The sequence below is a fragment of the Carcharhinus amblyrhynchos genome, chromosome 18, assembly GCF_965287045.1.
Source record: "Carcharhinus amblyrhynchos chromosome 18, sCarAmb.v2.hapA, whole genome shotgun sequence".
In the NCBI taxonomy this organism is placed as follows: domain Eukaryota; kingdom Metazoa; phylum Chordata; class Chondrichthyes; order Carcharhiniformes; family Carcharhinidae; genus Carcharhinus; species Carcharhinus amblyrhynchos.
In genome coordinates, this window is record NC_137341.1 from 26724792 (window position 1) to 26742420 (window position 17629).

Genomic DNA, 17629 nt, shown 5'->3' on the forward strand with positions numbered 1-17629 from the left:
AAAAACCTTGCAACATCTTTCTCCAATTTCATCCTATTTACTCTGTGAAGCCATTCATGATTTAACACCACTATCAAATCTCTTCTCACCTTCTTTTGAAGGGAAGACCAGATTCCCCACATTACTGAAGGACCCATCCCTGATACCTTGCCAGTAAATCTCTTATGCACCCTCTCCATGGTCTTGACATCCTTCTTAAAATGGAGTGCCCCAAATTAAATGCAAGACTTTTTAGCAGAGTCCTAAGCAGTGTTTTATAAAAGGTTTATCATAACTTTCTTTCTTTTCACTCTATTAATAAAGACAAGCATCCCACACACTTTTTAATAGTCTTCTCTACTTATTCTGCCATCTCTAATGACTTGTGTACACACAATCCAGGTCCCTTTGTTCCTTTACCTCCTTTAAAAATATATCAGATTTCTTTTTAGTATACAGTGTACATCATCTAATGTATATCAGGTATAATAGTGTACAGCAGTTAGTGTATATTGTCATGCTTATTCCTTTTTCAACAGGGGTGCAATAGTTATAACAGGGGTTTTACAGCAAAAGGTATTTTAATACAGACATGCAGATATTGAACATAAGAAATAGGAGCAGGAGTAGGCCATCTGGCCCTTCGAGCCTGCCCCACCATTCAATAAGATCATGGCTGATCTGTCGTGGCTCAGTTCCACATTCCCGCCCTCTCCCCATAACCCTTAATCCCCTCGCTTATCAAAAACCCATCAACCCGCGTCTTAAAAATATTTAGTGAGGTAGCCTCCACCACTTCAACAGGCAGAGAATTCCAGAGATTCACCACCCTTTGAGTGAAGAAGTTCTTCCTCAACTCCGTTCTAAACCGCCCCCCCTTTATCTTGAGGCTATGCCCCCTAGTCCTACTGTCCTTTCTGAGCGGGAAGAGTCTCTCCACCTCTATCCTATCTATCCCATTCATCATCTTATACGTCTCAATGAGATCTCCCCTCATTCTTCTAAACTCTAACGAGTACAAGCCTAGTTTATTCAGCCTCTCCTCATAGCTCAACAAATGATTGTTACATCATCCTTACAAAGGGGTAATGGTAAGTAGATATTTGAAAGCCATGGCAAGAAGCATACTCTTTATGTGGGATAGTGGTGACAAACACATCAGCATTAGGATAGCAATATCAGAGGAAATATGCATTTCATATTTCTACAGTAGTAAGGATAAGAACCAGTAGGATAGAGGAAGGTAAACAGGAATGTCTGGTCAAGGTTTACATGCAAATTTCTGACAACCAAAGACAAGCCTTGTAGGTATACAAGGAAATGGAAATCCAGTGGAGAGGTATAAAAGCTCCAAGACCTTCCTCCAAGACAGGAAATCAAAGAAATATGTGCAGAAATTGGAGATTGTAACCATCTAGTTGCAATTTGAGGGGGTGAGTAACATAGTGGATAAGGGTATGTCTACAAATGTTGTTTGTACGGACTTCCAAGCGGCAAAGGGGACGGTTCAGCACAATCATAACAGGAATGAAAATGTGCAGAATTATAGGCAAACTTAAGAGATGCGTTGAAGGTAGACAACAAAGAATAGAGGATAATGGTAATCTATTCCCATTGCAGGGATGTGATAAGTGATGTTTCTCAGGTACCAGTACTGAGATCTGAACTTTTTATTATCTATGACAGTGAGAGGGAGAGTCAAAAGCCATGTCAGACATTAAATGAGGCATCACAGTGAATTGTAAATGACAGCAGAAAGTTACCAAGAGTTAGACAGATTATGTGCACAGATCAAACTACAGCAAAAGGAGTTTAATGTGGAGAACTGAGAGCTTGGATCCAAGTAAGACAATTCAAAATATTTCCTTAGTAGTACTAAAAGCTAATGGACAGGTACAGAAAGTAGGCAAAAAAGGAATGGAATATTCACCTTGACCTCAAGGGAGGCTGAAATACAAAGGGCCGTTTAAACAGAACCTTGGTCAAATCATCATCTAGAATAGTGCTCCCAATTCTGGGCACCACATTATATATATATATAACGATATATCAGTCTTCAAGGAGGTATATCACCACAAAGATACCAAAGCTCAATAGATTTAAATTAAGAGGAAGGTTGTATAAACTTGGTTTGTGTTATCTCAATTTTACTAAGTTGCAGATGATCAAACTGAGTAACTAAAATGATTCAATAGGGCAGAAACAGCAGACACTCTGGTGAAATCTAAGACAAGAGGACACAATATTAAAATTAGAGCTATGCCATTCAAGAGTGAAAATATTTTTCTACAAAAGATGATGTAGATATTGAGTTAATAGAAATATTCAAAGCTGAGAATTGTAGCTATTTTCTGGGTAAAAGTATCAAAGAATGTGGATCATCAGCAGGATAACTGGAATTGAAGTACAGATCAAACATGATCAGGTTAAATGATGGAACAGGTTTTAGCGGCAGAATGACTCCTATTGCTCTGGGTCACGCAGAGGCAAACTTAGAGCTGCCACTACAGAACCAAATTAGGTACAAAAGGTAACTATCAGCAACAGAACATAAATTCAGTTCACAGTTAATTAAAAAATTGATGTAAAAAAATGTTCAAATGTCACTCTGAGTATCAATTAGGTCTGACAGGTAAAGGAAGATACAAACTTAGAGACTACAAGCAGTGTGTGTATTAGGATAATTCTGCAACAAGAAACTCAATAAGCATGAGCACCAAACTGCAAAACTCCCAATATTGCAAAGTTATGAGATTAGTTTGGGAAATATCAATGCTGTTAGACCAACTGAGTGTTTCCAACATTTGCTGTTTTTGTTCCTAATATTCTAGTGAGAAATGCATTCATATGGTAATGTTTGAAATAGCTGTCAGTTATCACAAGAATCATATATCCCCTCAATGCAGGAGACCATTCAGCACATCGAATCTGACCAACTCTCTGAAAAAGTATTTTACATATGCCCAACTTCCCACCCTATAATTCCACACATTTATCATATATAATCCATCAAACCTACACATCTGTGGACACTAAGGAGCAATTTAGCATGACCAATCCACTTAGCCTATACATCTTTGGACCGTGGAAGGAAAATAGAAAACCAGGGGAAATCCACATAGACACAGAGAACACGCAAACTGCACATAGACAATCACGCAAGGCTGGAATTGAACCCGGGTCCATGGTGCTGTGAGGGAGCACTGCTAAACACTCATAATTAAGGGGTTCAGAAAAGGAGTTGGTTAATAGAAATATAGCAACTAGATGCAGTGGACCGTTTGGCCCTTCAAGCCTGCTCCACCATTCATTTTGATCATCGAATTCAATACCCTGATCTCCCTTCCTCCCCATATCCCTTGATCCCTTTAGCTCCAAGAGCTATATCTAATTTCTTCTTGAAATCAAACAACGCTTTGGCTTCAACAACTTTCTGTGGTAGTGAATTCCACACATTCACCACCCTTTGGGTGAAGAAATTTCTCCTTACCTCAGTTCTAAAAGGTTTACCCCCTCATCTTCAAACTATGACACCTAGATCTGGACTCCCCCACCAACTGGAATATTCTTTCTGAATCTACCCTGTTAGAATTTTAACTTTCTGTGAGATCCCCTCTCACTCTTCTAAACACCAGTGAATATAATCCTAACCAATTAAGTCTCTCTTCATATAACAGATCTGCCATCCCAGGAATCAGCTGGGTAAATCTTCACCTGACTAGAAATGGTCCTTCCTTGCTGACAAACAAACAGGAACATGGCAGTACTATTGACAGGAAAAGGGAGTGTAACTGACCGCAATGTCAACACTGAGTTTCGGAGTGACACTGATCATCACTTTCATGAGTGAAGAGATTGATGCGCGATGATAACTTTACCTGGAGCACCACTTCCACGTCGTAAGAGTTGCCTTTACTCTTCTGGTGCCCCCTGAACTTGGAGCCGCTGTACAGGAGCGTGGTGGCGACCCCGGGCTGCTGAGTGTTGATGGGGGGCGGCGGGATGAGCGAGGCCGACTCGGTGCGGACCGGCATGGCGCGCTGTCACCCCCGGCCCAGCCTTCTGGTGGCAGGGGAGAGAGAAGGAAGGAGAAAGCGGTTGGGGGGCGGGGGGTGGAAATCGGCCTGTGTATGGCGATATATCCGGCCAGCGCCGCCAGTGCTTCTCCTTCACAATCCCTGACAACGCGACATGGCCGCGGTCCTCCCACTGCCGACGGCAAGGCAGCCGCATCGCCGCCTCTCATTGGCTGCTGTCCGCCAGTGCCGGGGTCCTGCCAGCATCGTGCGTTTCCATTGGCGGGAGGAGGAGGGGGTCACAAGGTCACCGTTGGACAGCGGTGAAAGCTCGGTTAGTGCGCGTGCGCGGGCCCTGGGCATGCTGGGAGTTGTAGTCCTTTGGCGGTGAGGCGCTGAGCTGTCGGCTTTCCCAGTCCACACTCGATGCGAGCGCCGCTGTGTTGTGGATTTATTATTGTCACGTGTATTAGCATACTGTGAAAAGTATTGTTTCTTGCGCGTTATATGTAGAGAAGGAAAGGGGACAGTGCAGAATTTAGTTTTACAGTCATAGCTATAGAGTAGAGAAAGATCAATTTAGTGCAAGGTAGATCCTTTCAAAAGTCTGATGGCAGCAGGGGAGAAACTGCTCTTGAGTTGGTTGATACCTGACCTCAGACTTCTGTATGTTTTTCTGACAGAAGGAGGTTGAAGCGAGCATGTCCAGAGTCAGAGCGGGACACCTCTGCAGAATTGCTGCACGTGCTTCTTTGATAATAACCCTTGCTCACAAGATGGGTTTCTTTTAAACCTCTTTACATCTGAACACATTACATCAACATATTTCATTCATGCTTTCAATGATTCCATGGTGCTTCACAGGAGCATTATAAAGCAAACCTTCTGACATTTCAACAAAGGTTTTTGTGACATTAGGACAGTTGACCAACCAAAAGCGTGGTTAAGAAAATTACAGCACAGGAACAGGCACTTTGACCTTCCAGGCCTGCACCAAAAATGCTGCCAGACTTAACTAAAACATCTTAACATAAACATAAGAACATAAAAATAGGAGCAGGAGTAGGCCATCTAGCCCCTCGAGCCTGCCCCGCCATTCAATAAGATCATGGCTGATCTGTCGTGGCTCAGTTCCACATTCCCGCCCTCTCCCCATAACCCTTAATCCCCTCGCTTATCAAAAACCCATCAACCCGCGTCTTAAAAACATTTAGCGAGGTAGCCTCCACCACTTCAACGGGAAGAGAATTCCAGAGATTCACCACCCTTTGAGTGAAGAAGTTCTTCCTCAACTCCGTTCTAAACCGCCCCCCCTTTATCTTGAGGCTGTGCCCCCTAGTCCTACTGTCCTTTCTGAGCGGGAAGAGTCTCTCCACCTCTATCCTATCCATCCCATTCATCATCTTATACGTCTCAATGAGATCTCCCCTCATTCTTCTAAACTCTAACGAGTACAAGCCTAGTTTATTCAGCCTCTCCTCATAGCTCAACCCCCTCAACTCCGGCATCAGCCTAGTAAACCTCCTCTGCACTCCCTCCAAGGCCAAAATATCCTTGCGTAAGTATGGCGCCCAAAACTGCACACAGTACTCCAGCTGCGGCCTCACCAATGCCCTATACAGCCGTAGCAAGACCTCCCTACTTTTATATTCAATCCCCCTCGCTATGAAGGCCAGCATCCCATTTGCCTTCCTGACCACCTGCTGCACCTGCAAGCTGGGTTTTTGCGACTCATGCACAAGGACCCCGAGGTCCCTCTGCACCATCGCCTGCTGCAGTTTTTCGCCACGTAAATAATAATCCTTCCTACCATTATGCCTACCAAAGTGGACCACCTCACACTTGCCAACATTAAATTCCATTTGCCAGTTCCTGGCCCATTCGCCCAGCCTATCTAGGTCCTTCTGCAGACTCTCCACACCCTCCGCGCAATTTGCCGTTCCCCCAATCTTGGTGTCATCAGCAAATTTCGACACCATACACTCGGTTCCCTCCTCCAGATCATCTATATAAATGGTAAATAGCTGAGGCCCCAGCACCGACCCCTGGGGCACTCCACTAGTCACCAACCGCCAATCCGAATAGCACCCATTGACCCCCACTCTCTGCCTCCTATTTGACAACCAGTCCTCTATCCACGCTAACACCCTACCCCCAACTCCATGTCTCTCGACCTTCTGCAATAACCTCTTGTGAGGTACCTTGTCAAACGCCTTCTGAAAATCAAGAAAGACCACATCCACCGGCTCTCCTCTATCCACCGCCCTAGACACATCCTCATAGAACTCCAGTAAATTTGTCAGACACGACTTCCCCTTAATGAAACCATGCTGCGTCTGCTCTATCAAGCAATTCCCCTCAAGATGCCTCGCTATTTCCTCCTTGATGACGGATTTACTCTTCTGGAGACTATATCTCTCTATTCCCCTCCTATTCATGTATTTGCCAAGACGTTCCTTAAAAGTCACTACCGTATCCGTTTTCACCATCACCCCGGCACTGAATTCCGGGCACTCACCACCCTCTGTGTAAAAAATCTGCCTCGTACATCTCCTTTAACCCTTGCCCCTCGCACCATAAACCTGTGCCCCCTAGTAATTGATACTTCCACCCTATTAATCTATAGCAAAGTCGCAGATTATGAATCTAGGCTAGCGCTAAATATAAAAAAGGATAGTAAGAGTTTTTATAAATGCGTAAAAAGGAGGAGGCTGGCTAGGGTGAATGTTGGACCCTTAGAGGATGAGAGGGGGGATTTAGTGGTGGGGGATGAGGAAATGGCTAAGGCCTTGAATAAGTTTTTTGCTTCGGTCTTCACGGAGGAGGACGCAAATAGTTTGCTGGGTGTTAACAATAGAAAGATGGTAGGAATGGAGAGCCTGAATGAGATCATTGTTACTAGAGAGGTAGTGCTCGACAGACTAGTGGGACTGATGGTGGACAAGTCCCCAGGACCTGATGGAATGCATCCCAGGGTTCTGAAGGAAATGGGGGAGGTGATAGTGGATGCCTTAGTGATTATTTTCCAAACCTCGCTGGATTCCGGGGAAGTGCCAGAAGATTGGAAAACGGCTAATGTTACGTCGCTGTTTAAAAAAGGTAGCAGGCAAAAGGCAGGGAATTATAGGCCGTTTAGTTTAACGTCCGTTGTAGAAAAAATGCTTGAATCCATCATCAAAGAGGAAATAGCGACGCATCTTGAGAAGAATTGTTTGATAGAGCAGACGCAGCACGGATTCGTTAAGGGGAAGTCGTGCCTGACGAATTTATTGGAATTCTATGAGGATGTGTCTAGTGTGGTGGATAGAGGGGAGCCGGTGGATGTGGTGTTTCTCGATTTTCAGAAGGCGTTTGATAAGGTGCCGCACAAAAGGTTGTTACAGAAGGTCAGGGGGCATGGAGTTGTGGGTAAGGTGTTAGCGTGGATAGGGGATTGGCTGTCAAATAGGAGGAAGAGAGTGGGTGTCAATGGGTGCTATTTGGATTGGCGGTTGGTGACTAGTGGAGTGCCCCAGGGATCGGTGCTGGGGCCTCAGCTATTTACCATTTATATAGATGATCTGGAGGAGGGAGCCGAGTGTATGGTGTCGAAATTTGCTGATGACACAAAGATAAGTGGAACAGCAAATTGTGCGGAGGGTGTAGAAAGTCTGCAGAGGGATCTAGATAGGCTGAGCGAGTGGGCGAGGACCTGGCAGATGGAATACAATGTTGGCAAGTGTGAGGTTATCCACTTTGGTAGGAATAATAGTAGGAAGGACTACTACTTACAGGGCGAAAAGCTGCAGCATACTACGGTGCAGAGGGACCTGGGGGTCCTTGTGCATGAGTCGCAAAAACCCAGCCTACAGGTGCAGCAGGTGGTCAGGAAGGCAAATGGGATGCTGGCCTTCATAGCGAGGGGGATTGAATATAAAAGTAGGGAGGTCTTGCTGCAACTGTATAGGGCACTGCAGAGGCCGCAGCTGGAGTACTATGTGCAGTTTTGGTCGCCGTACTTGCGCAAGGATATTTTGGGCTTGGAGGGAGTGCAGAGGAGGTTCACTAGGCTGATACTGGAGTTGAGGGGGTTGAGCTATGAAGAGAGGCTGAATAGACTGGGCTTGTACTCGTTGGAGTTTAGAAGGATGAGGGGGGATCTTATTGAGACGTATAAGATGATAAAAGGGATGGATAGGGTAGAGGTGGAGAGGTTCTTCCTGCTCAGAAAGGACAGCAGGACTAGAGGGCACAGCCTCAAGATAAGGGGGGGGCAGTTTAGAACAGAGTTGAGGAGGAACTTCTTCACTCAAAGGGTGGTGAATCTCTGGAATTCTCTGCCTGTTGAAGGGGTGGAGGCTACCTCGCTAAATATATTTAAGATGCGGGTAGATAGGTTTTTGGTAGGCAAGGGGAGTAAGGGTTATGGGGAGAAAGTGGAAAAGTGGAACTGAGCCACTTCAGATCAGCCATGATCTTATTGAATGGCGGGGCAGGCTCAAGGGGCTAGATGGCCTACTCCTGCTCCTATTTCTTATGTCCTTAGAATGAATTGTCGATACTGTTATCAAACAACACTTCTAAGGCAAATCCCTAATCACCAATGCTCAGCTTGGCAATTGCCATTTAGGGTCACTCAACTCCTGACATCATTACAGCTTTAGTCCAATGGACAGAAGAGCTGAACTCAAGAAATGAGGTGAGAGTGACTGCCCTTGACAACAAAGCAGCATCTGATGAGTGTAACATTAAGGAACCTAACCAAAATTGAAGTCAAAGGAGTTGGGGGAAAATTCCCCACTGGTTGGAGAATTAGTCTTGCACAAAGGTAGACGATTGTGATCATCGGAGACCAATGATCTCATACCTTGGACATCACTGCTGGAATTTCTCAGGGTAATATTATTGGCCCATCTATCTTCAGCTGCGTCATTAATTACCTTCCCTAAACCATGAGGTCAGAATTGGGGATATTTGCTAGTGATTGCACAGTGTTCAGTACCATTCACAACTCTGTCCTCAGATGTTTCCTTTTGTTCGAGAATCTAGAATTAAGGGGTCACTGTTTAGAAATCTATTAATTTAAGTCTTAAGTTTATTTAAGTTAATAATCTAAACAAAAGAAGCGTGGCAAGGGCACCTACGTCACATAGAATACTCATCCAGTTTCACATGGGAATTTCACGATGTTTCTTGTGTTCTGGACATGCACAGGAAGTTTTGTCAACTGCAGCAGCTTGAGCCCTTACTTTTGGAGTTAAAGCAGCAGCTGGCATCATGTGGTGCATCTGCAAAGCCGATAGAATATTTGTATATGTAGGCACCCCCCTACCCCTCTGTCATCTAATCTTAAATCTTGTAGGTCTACAGGCATGTGCTGTTTCAAATTTGTTCATTTTTCCTCCCCTTATTCATGTGGATTATTTTTAAGATCCTTGGGTCATGCTTTTGGTATTGAACTGATTTAATCTATCCGAATATTTCTTTAACTTGTGATCCGAAAATATTCCATCAATTTTGGAACCTTGCATTCATAACCCATTACAGGGATCAATCGTCCTAACTTGTATGAATGTGATTATGGTTGATTGGGTATGTGCATTTCAATTTAAGATTGCGCAGTCAAAGGTGGGATGCAAAAGCTTTAAATTCCACTTCAGGTTAAAGCGGCTGGTATGGATTCATTTTGACTCGAGCTTGAATGTGCAATGCTGAAAGCCAGTCTGTTAGACCAGTCTGAACTTTACAAAGCAATTGATGTAATTGGAAAACAGCTGAAAGTAAGTGACTGCCCTTGACATCAAGACAGCGTTTGACCAAATGTTGCATCAAGGAGCCTGAATAAAATTAACCAAGGGGAATCAGATGGAAGACTCACCACCGATTGGTGTCATACCGTGCACAAACGAAGGTAGTTGTGATTGATGACAGCCAATCATTTTCAGCCCTAAGATTTTTTTTTCATTTTTATTGCAGTGTTCACTCAGTGAAAAGTAAAACATACTCTTAATATTGAAAGACAATTGTTTATTTCTATGAAAATATGTTAGCAGATCCAAATCCTGCAACGTATTTGATTCTGTGGTGACAGCTTAGCCCTAGGATATAATTGCAGGATTATTGGCCCAACTATCTTCAGCTGCTTCATCAGTTACCTTCCCTTATTATTAGGTCAGACGTTTGTGTTGGTATTTAATAGGTTTCTGTTGATGGATGTTAGGTAAGGTAATAAGGTGTTGGATATTGATTAGTTAATTATGCTTACGTATACATAAAGAAGAATCAGCTTGCACTGAGTGTTTGGTGTTAGAGTGGAGAAATTAGCTATTTGATAAGCAATAAACAGACTCCACCAGAGCATCCTAGTCTCAGTGTCTTCTTCACACCCAGCCTTGAGAATTCCACTGACAGTGGGAATGTTTGTACCAGTCATAACTCCTCAAATAATGAAGCAGTCTACGTGCCTGCATGCAGCAAGACCCGAACAAAAATCAGGCTTGGGCTGCTCAGTGACAAGAAACATTGCCTTGCATTTGTGTGGCATGAATGACCATTTCCAAAATAGAGAATCTAACCATCTCTCCTTGATATGCAATGGAATTACTATCACTGATTCTCCCACCAGTAACATCCTGGGGATTACCATTGACCAGAAACTTAATTGGACCAAACATATGAGGACTGTAGTGATTAAAGCACATCACCAGGCGAGTAATTTTGTGGTGAATAATTCACCCCCGATTCCTTAAAGTTTTATAAAACTTGAAGTTAGAAGTGTGAAGGAATACTCCCAAGGAGCCTCGATGAGTACAGCTTGAACAAAGCTCAAGAAATGCAACATCATCCAGGACAAATTAGCCTGCTTAATGGCACCCCATCCATCATGTTACATGTTCAATCCCTTCACCCTGGCACACAGTAACAGTAGCGTGTGCCATCTCCAAAATACACTTCAGCAACTTGTCAAGTCTCCTTTGACATCTTCTTCCAAATGCATGACCTCTACTATGTAGAAAAGCAGCACTGGCATGGTGATGCCTCTGAAATATTTTGTTGTTCCTTTACTGTGATTGAGTCATGACATTCCCGCCTAACACCACTGTAAACGTACCGAGAACAGACGGACTGTAGTGGTCGAAAAAGGTGGCTCCCCTCCATCTCAAGGGCAATTGGGAATGGGCTATAGATGCTAACCTTGCCAGCAAAGCTCATATTCCAATAACAACAAAAAAAAGTTTTTGCTTTATGAGTGACTGCCTCACATGTGCCTGTACGATCCTGTGCCAAGAGTTAAAATGGCCTTTGGATAGGTCCCAATAGCTATGACATGTGGAAAAACTTTTAGATTGATTACATTGGCCTGTTTCAGAGGACTCAGAAAGGTAAACAATGCGTTCTGGATATAATAGACTGTTATTCTAAATAAGATTAAGTAGCAACCATCAAAAATTGAATTTATTTTTAAAGATAAAGTATTACATGAATCAATTATACAGTTAAGGAAGAAGGAAGAAACTCTGCCCTTTATATTCTTAAGGGCTGCAAGATCTCAATTCTGTCTTTAAAATGGCTACATGATTATTTTGGTGTGATTGACTGTGGCTATACATTTCCCTTTTGTGTAAGAATATTACAAAGGCTTCATTTAACTTTGTCTTGAAGGTATGTTACATTCGCAGATGGTGGCCTGATGGTATTATTGCTGGACTATTAATCCAGAAACTCAGCTAATGTTCTGGGGACCCAGGATTAATCCCACCGCGGCAGGTGGTGGAATTTGAATTCAATAAAAAATTCAAATAAAAAAAAATCTGGAATTAAGAATCTACTGATGACTTTGAAGCTATTGTCAATTGTTGGAAAACCCCATCTTGGTTCACTAATGTTCTTTAGGGAAGGAAATCTGCCGTCCTTACCTAGTCTGGCCTACATGAGCCACAGCAATGTGGTTGACTCTCAACTGCTCTCTGAACAAGGGCAACTAGGGATGGGCAATAAATGCTGCCCAGCCAATGATGCCCATGTCCCACAAATGAATAAAACAAAATGAATAAAACACTCATTTGGAACGGTGCTTGAAGAAAAAGCAAAAGAGAAAGATTCTGTAATTTACTGTTTTGTTGTGAGCACGTGCTATTTTGTTTTATTTTATCTGTTCTTTATTTGATTTGATTTATTATTGCCACATTTATTGGTATACAGTGAAAAGTATTGTTTCTTGCACACTGAACAGACAAAGCATACCATTCATAGAGAAGGAATGCAACAGTCATAGCTAGAGAGTAGAGAAAGATTAACTTAATGCAAGTTAGGTCCATTCAAAAGTCTGATGGCAGCAGAGAAGAAGCTGTTCTTGAATCGGTTGGTATGTGTCCTCAGACTTTTGTATCTTTTTCCCAATGGAAGAAGATGGAAGAGAGAATGTCTGGGGTGTGTGGGGTCCTTAATTATGCTGGCTGCTTTTCTGAGGCAGCAGGAAATGTAGACAGTGTCAATGAGTAGTTGGTTGGTTTGAGTGATGGACTGGACTACATTCACAACCTTTTGTAGTTTCTTGTGGTCTTGGGCAGAGCAGGAGCTATATCAAGCTGTGATGTAACCAGAAAGAATGCTTTCTATGGTGCATCAGTAAAAGTTGGTGAGACTCATAGCGAACATGCCAAATTCCCTTAGTCTTCTGAGAAAGTGGAGGCGTTGGTGGGCTTTTTTAACTGTCACGTCGGCATGGAGGGACCAGGACAGGTTGTTGCTGATCTGGACAACTAAAAACTTGAAGCTTTCAATGATTTCTACTTCATCCCCATTGATGTAGACAGGGGCGTGCTCTCCACTACGCTTCCTGAAGTCGATGACAATCTCCTTTGTTTTGTTGACAGTGAGCGAGAGATTATTGTCGTCGCACCAGTTCACCAGTTCAGATTCTCTATCGCATTCCTGTACTCCATCTCATCATTATTTGAGATCTGATTCACTACAGTGCTGTCATCTTTATTGTATTCAGTAATAAATATGGGCCTGAATTAAACTGGAATTATTGAAGTTAACTATCCTATTAAACTGTGAGAAATAGGCACCAGTTGGAGGCATGGTGAAATTCTGGTTATTGTTGCAAGAGTGGTCTTTAATTCCAAACATGAGGCTTTTACATATAAACATTGGAAATTTTGAACTGGAATTTTAGGGCAATGAGGTAATTCCGCTTGTTTAATCAGCTTGGTTGTACTATGTAATCTTGGGTATGGAAACCCACATAAAGAAGTGCTAAAAAATTGAAAACAATTGGAGTTTCAACAAAATGTTTCCTCTGGTGAGAAACGTTTATTTAATGTTAACAGTTATTAGCACTGCTGCCTCATAGTGCCAGGGACCTGAGTTCAATTCCCGGCTCGGGCCACTATCTATGCAGAGTCTGCACTTTCTCCCTGTGTCTGCGTGGGTTTCTTCTGGGTGCTCCAATTCCCTCTCACAGTCTGAAAGATGTGCTGGTTAGGTGCACTGGCCATGCTGAATTCTCCCTTGGTGTCCCTGAACAGGCGACGGAGTGTGGCAACAAAGGGATTTTTGCAGTAACTTCATTGCAGTGTTAAGCCTACTTGTGACTAATAAATAAAGGGCAGCATGGTGGCACAGTGGTTAGCACTGTTGCCTCACAGTGCCAAGGTCCCGGGTACCATTCCCGACTTTGGAGTGTGCATATTCTCTCCATGTCTGTGTGGGTTTCCTCTGGTTTCCTCCCACAGTCTGAAAGACATGCTGGTTAGGTGCATTGACCCAAACAGGCACCGGAATGTGGCGACTAGGGGAATTTCACAGTAACTTAATTGCAGTGTTAATGTAAGCCTACTATGCAGAGTCTTTGGGTGTTAGCAATGGAAAGATGGTAGGAGTGGAGGGCCTGAATGACATTATTGTTACTAGGGAGGCAGTGCTCGACAGATTGGAGGGACTGATTGTGGACAAGTCCCCAGGACCGGATGGAATGCATCCAAGGGTTCTGAAAGAAATGGCGGAGGTGATAGTGGATGCCTTGGTGATTATTTTCCAAATGTCGCTGGATTCCGGGGAAGTGCCGGAAGATTGGAAAACGGCTAATGTTACGCCATTGTTTAAGAAGGGTGGCAGGCAAAAGGCAGGGAACTATAGGCCGGTTAGTTTAACGTCTGTTGTAGGTAAAATGTTAGAATCCGTGATCAAGGAGGAAATAGCGAGGCATCTTGAGGAGAATTGTTTGATAGAGCAGACGCAGCACGGTTTCATTAAGGGGAAGTCGTGTCTGACGAACTTATTGGAGTTCTATGAGGATGTGTCTAGGGCGGTGGACAGAGGAGAGCCAGTGGATGTCGTGTTCCTTGATTTTCAGAAGGCGTTTGACAAGGTGCCTCATAAGAGGTTATTGCAGAAGGTCAGGGGGCATGGAGTTGGGGGTAGGGTGTTAGCGTGGATAGAGGATTGGCTGTCAAATAGGAGGCAGAGAGTGGGGGTCAATGGGTGCTATTCGGATTGGCGGTTGGTGACTAGTGGAGTGCCCCAGGGGTCGGTGCTGGGGCCTCAGCTATTTACCATTTATATAGATGATCTGGAGGAGGGAACCGAGTGTATGGTGTCGAAATTTGCTGATGACACCAAGATTGGTGGAACGGCAAATTGCGCAGAGGGTGGGGAGAGTCTGCAGAAGGATCTAGATAGGCTGGGCGAATGGGCCAGGAAATGGCAAATGGAATTTAATGTTGGCAAGTGTGAAGTTGTCCACTTTGGTAGCAATAATGGTAGGAAGGACTATTACTTACATGGCGAAAAACTGCAGCATGCGACGGTGCAGAGGGACCTCGGGGTCCTTGTGCATGAATCGCAAAAACCCAGCTTGCAGGTGCAGCAAGTGGTCAGGAAGGCGAATGGGATGCTGGCCTTCATAGCGAGGGGGATTGAATATAAAAGTAGGGAGGTCTTGCTGCAACTGTACAGGGCACTGGTGAGGCCGCAGCTGGAGTACTGTGTGCAGTTTTGGTCGCTGCACTTATGCAAGAATATTTTGGCCTTGGAGGGAGTGCAGAGGAGGTTTACTAGGCTGATACCAGAGTTGAGGGGGTTGAACTATGAGGAGAGGCTGAATAAACTAGGCTTGTACTCGTTAGAGTATAGAAGAATGAGGGGAGATCTCATTGAGACATATAAGATGATGAATGGAATGGATAGGATAGAGGTGGAGAGGCTCTTCCCGCTCAGGAAGGACAGTAGGACTAGAGGGCACAGCCTCAAGATAAAGGGGGGGCGGTTTAGAACAGAGTTGAGGAAGAACTTCTTCACTCAAAGGGTGGTGAATCTCTGAAATTCTCTGCCTGTTGAAGTGGTGGAGGCTGCCTCGCTAAATATATTTAAGACGCGGGTTGATAGATTTTTGACAGGCAAGGGGATTAAGGGTTATGGGGAGAGGGCGGGAATGTGGAACTGAGACAGCGGGGCAGGCTCGAGGGGCTAGATGGCCTACTCCTGCTCCTATTTCTTATGTTCTTATGTTCTTACTAATAAATAAACTTCAAAACTTTACAGTGTTAATGTTAGCCTACTTGTGACATTAATAAATAAACTTCAAAACTTTACAGCGTTAATGTTAGCCTACTTGTGACGTTAATAAATAAACTTCAAAACTTTACAGCGTTAATGTTAGCCTACTTGTGACGTTAATAAATAAACTTCAAAACTTTGTTAATGTTAGCCTACTTGTGACATTAATAAATAAACTTCAAAACTTTACAGTGTTAATGTTAGCCTACTTGTGACATTAATAAATAAACTTCAAAACTTTACAGCGTTAATGTTAGCCTACTTGTGACGTTAATAAATAAACTTCAAAACTTTGTTAATGTTAGCCTACTTGTGACGTTAATAAATAAACTTCAAAACTTTACAGTGTTAATGTTAGCCTACTTGTGACATTAATAAATAAACTTCAAAACTTTACAGCGTTAATGTTAGCCTACTTGTGACGTTAATAAATAAACTTCAAAACTTTACAGCGTTAATGTTAGCCTACTTGTGACGTTAATAAATAAACTTCAAAACTTTGTTAATGTTAGCCTACTTGTGACATTAATAAATAAACTTCAAAACTTTACAGTGTTAATGTTAGCCTACTTGTGACATTAATAAATAAACTTCAAAACTTTACAGCGTTAATGTTAGCCTACTTGTGACGTTAATAAATAAACTTCAAAACTTTGTTAATGTTAGCCTACTTGTGACGTTAATAAATAAACTTCAAAACTTTACAGTGTTAATGTTAGCCTACTTGTGACATTAATAAATAAACTTCAAAACTTTACAGTGTTAGTGTAAGCCTACTTGTGACATTAATAAATAAACTTCAAAACTTTACAGTGTTAGTGTAAGCCTACTTGTGACATTAATAAATAAACTTTGAAAAAAATGATGTTGGTTAAAAATTCTGCTGTTGTAATGGATTTTCAATTCTCAAGGATAAAATATTGGCAAGATTTTACAATACTGCAACTTGGCAAAAAATGGTATTTGGTTCTTTTATGATCAGGAAAGTTGTTTTTAAAACTTACATGAGATATTGCAACTGCATCTGATAACTTACAAACATTAAAGGAAGTAAACACTATCTGTTGGCAGATGATTTTTTGGTAGTTCATCACATAAAAACTGCTGAATGTAAATTAAATATATTGGGCATTATTAAATTTAACTTTCTTAAAAGTAAGTGGATCTTTCCCTATGGTGACAGAAGGAAATTATGATTTGACAAATTAACTCCTTGGGTTCTTAAGCTGATTCTGTGTCTTTTCTTTTAAATAGGTGGGTACCACATGAATACCAATGGAACAGCTAAATCCAGTAGTTTTAAGGATTTAATGGTTGATCAAATGTCATAGCATGGTGACAACTTAGATTAAAAGCTTTCTGCAGCAAAAAATTGGGAGTTGTTCCATTCAGCATCATTTGTTACCTTTGATGGGGTGGGCACAAGGGGGAGTGATCTTACCAAAAAAATCTAAGTGCTGAACGAGTGTGAAAACGGGAGAGTTTCAGACACACTTTTCTGGTGAGAGAAAAATATCAAATGTTATGACACTTAGGAAAAAAGAGGCAAAGTATGATTCTCACCAGTAGGGGGAGTAGATAGGGTCTATTCACGCCAGGAAGCTGGCTACAGATTGCTAGAAGGTGCTATTGCACATGTGCTCTGATCTCCCAGTGCACTGTGTCAAGAATATACAGTGAACTGGGAGATTGTCATTCCCCAACCCCCTCCCAGTCGATTGCCGCTCCTAGTTCTCCCCCGCCCTGTTGATTGCTGTCCCAGTGATCTGATGCAGAGTGTGCAGCTTCAAAGCACTGCCTCCCCTTTAGATCCTGCCACCTCCCAATAGGCTTTGTCCTTTGGCACTGCCAGGAGCCCAATGGGTAGTGCTACGCTGCTGGCTGACAGTACCAGGCTGGCACTGCCTAAGGGGTACTGCCCGCTCCTGCCCCAGACCACCTGAGGGAGCTTAAGTGGCTTCTGGTCCCACCGGCAAGCTCATCACATCAGATGGGGGACCATACGTGACCCTCACTAGCGAGGCCATTAAGGCAGGTGAACCATGACGACCGCATCCCAAGCTAACTAATATTAGAACTTCTAAATATTTAAA

The 17629-nt window shown here is 43.0% G+C and overlaps 1 protein-coding gene across 2 annotated transcripts in view; it reads right to left on the reverse strand.

The window, feature by feature from the left end:
• The window catches only part of gid4 (GID complex subunit 4 homolog), a 42170-nt gene extending 37983 nt beyond the window's left edge, over positions 1 to 4187 (reverse strand). For both annotated transcript variants that reach the window (XM_080206626.1, XM_080206627.1), the window contains exon 1: positions 3858 to 4187. In XM_080206626.1, the coding sequence (XP_080062752.1) occupies positions 3858 to 4013 (156 nt within the window). In that variant the 5' untranslated portion in view covers positions 4014 to 4187. The remainder of the gene's footprint in view (positions 1 to 3857) is intronic.
• Positions 4188 to 17629: the final 13442 nt, after the last annotated feature.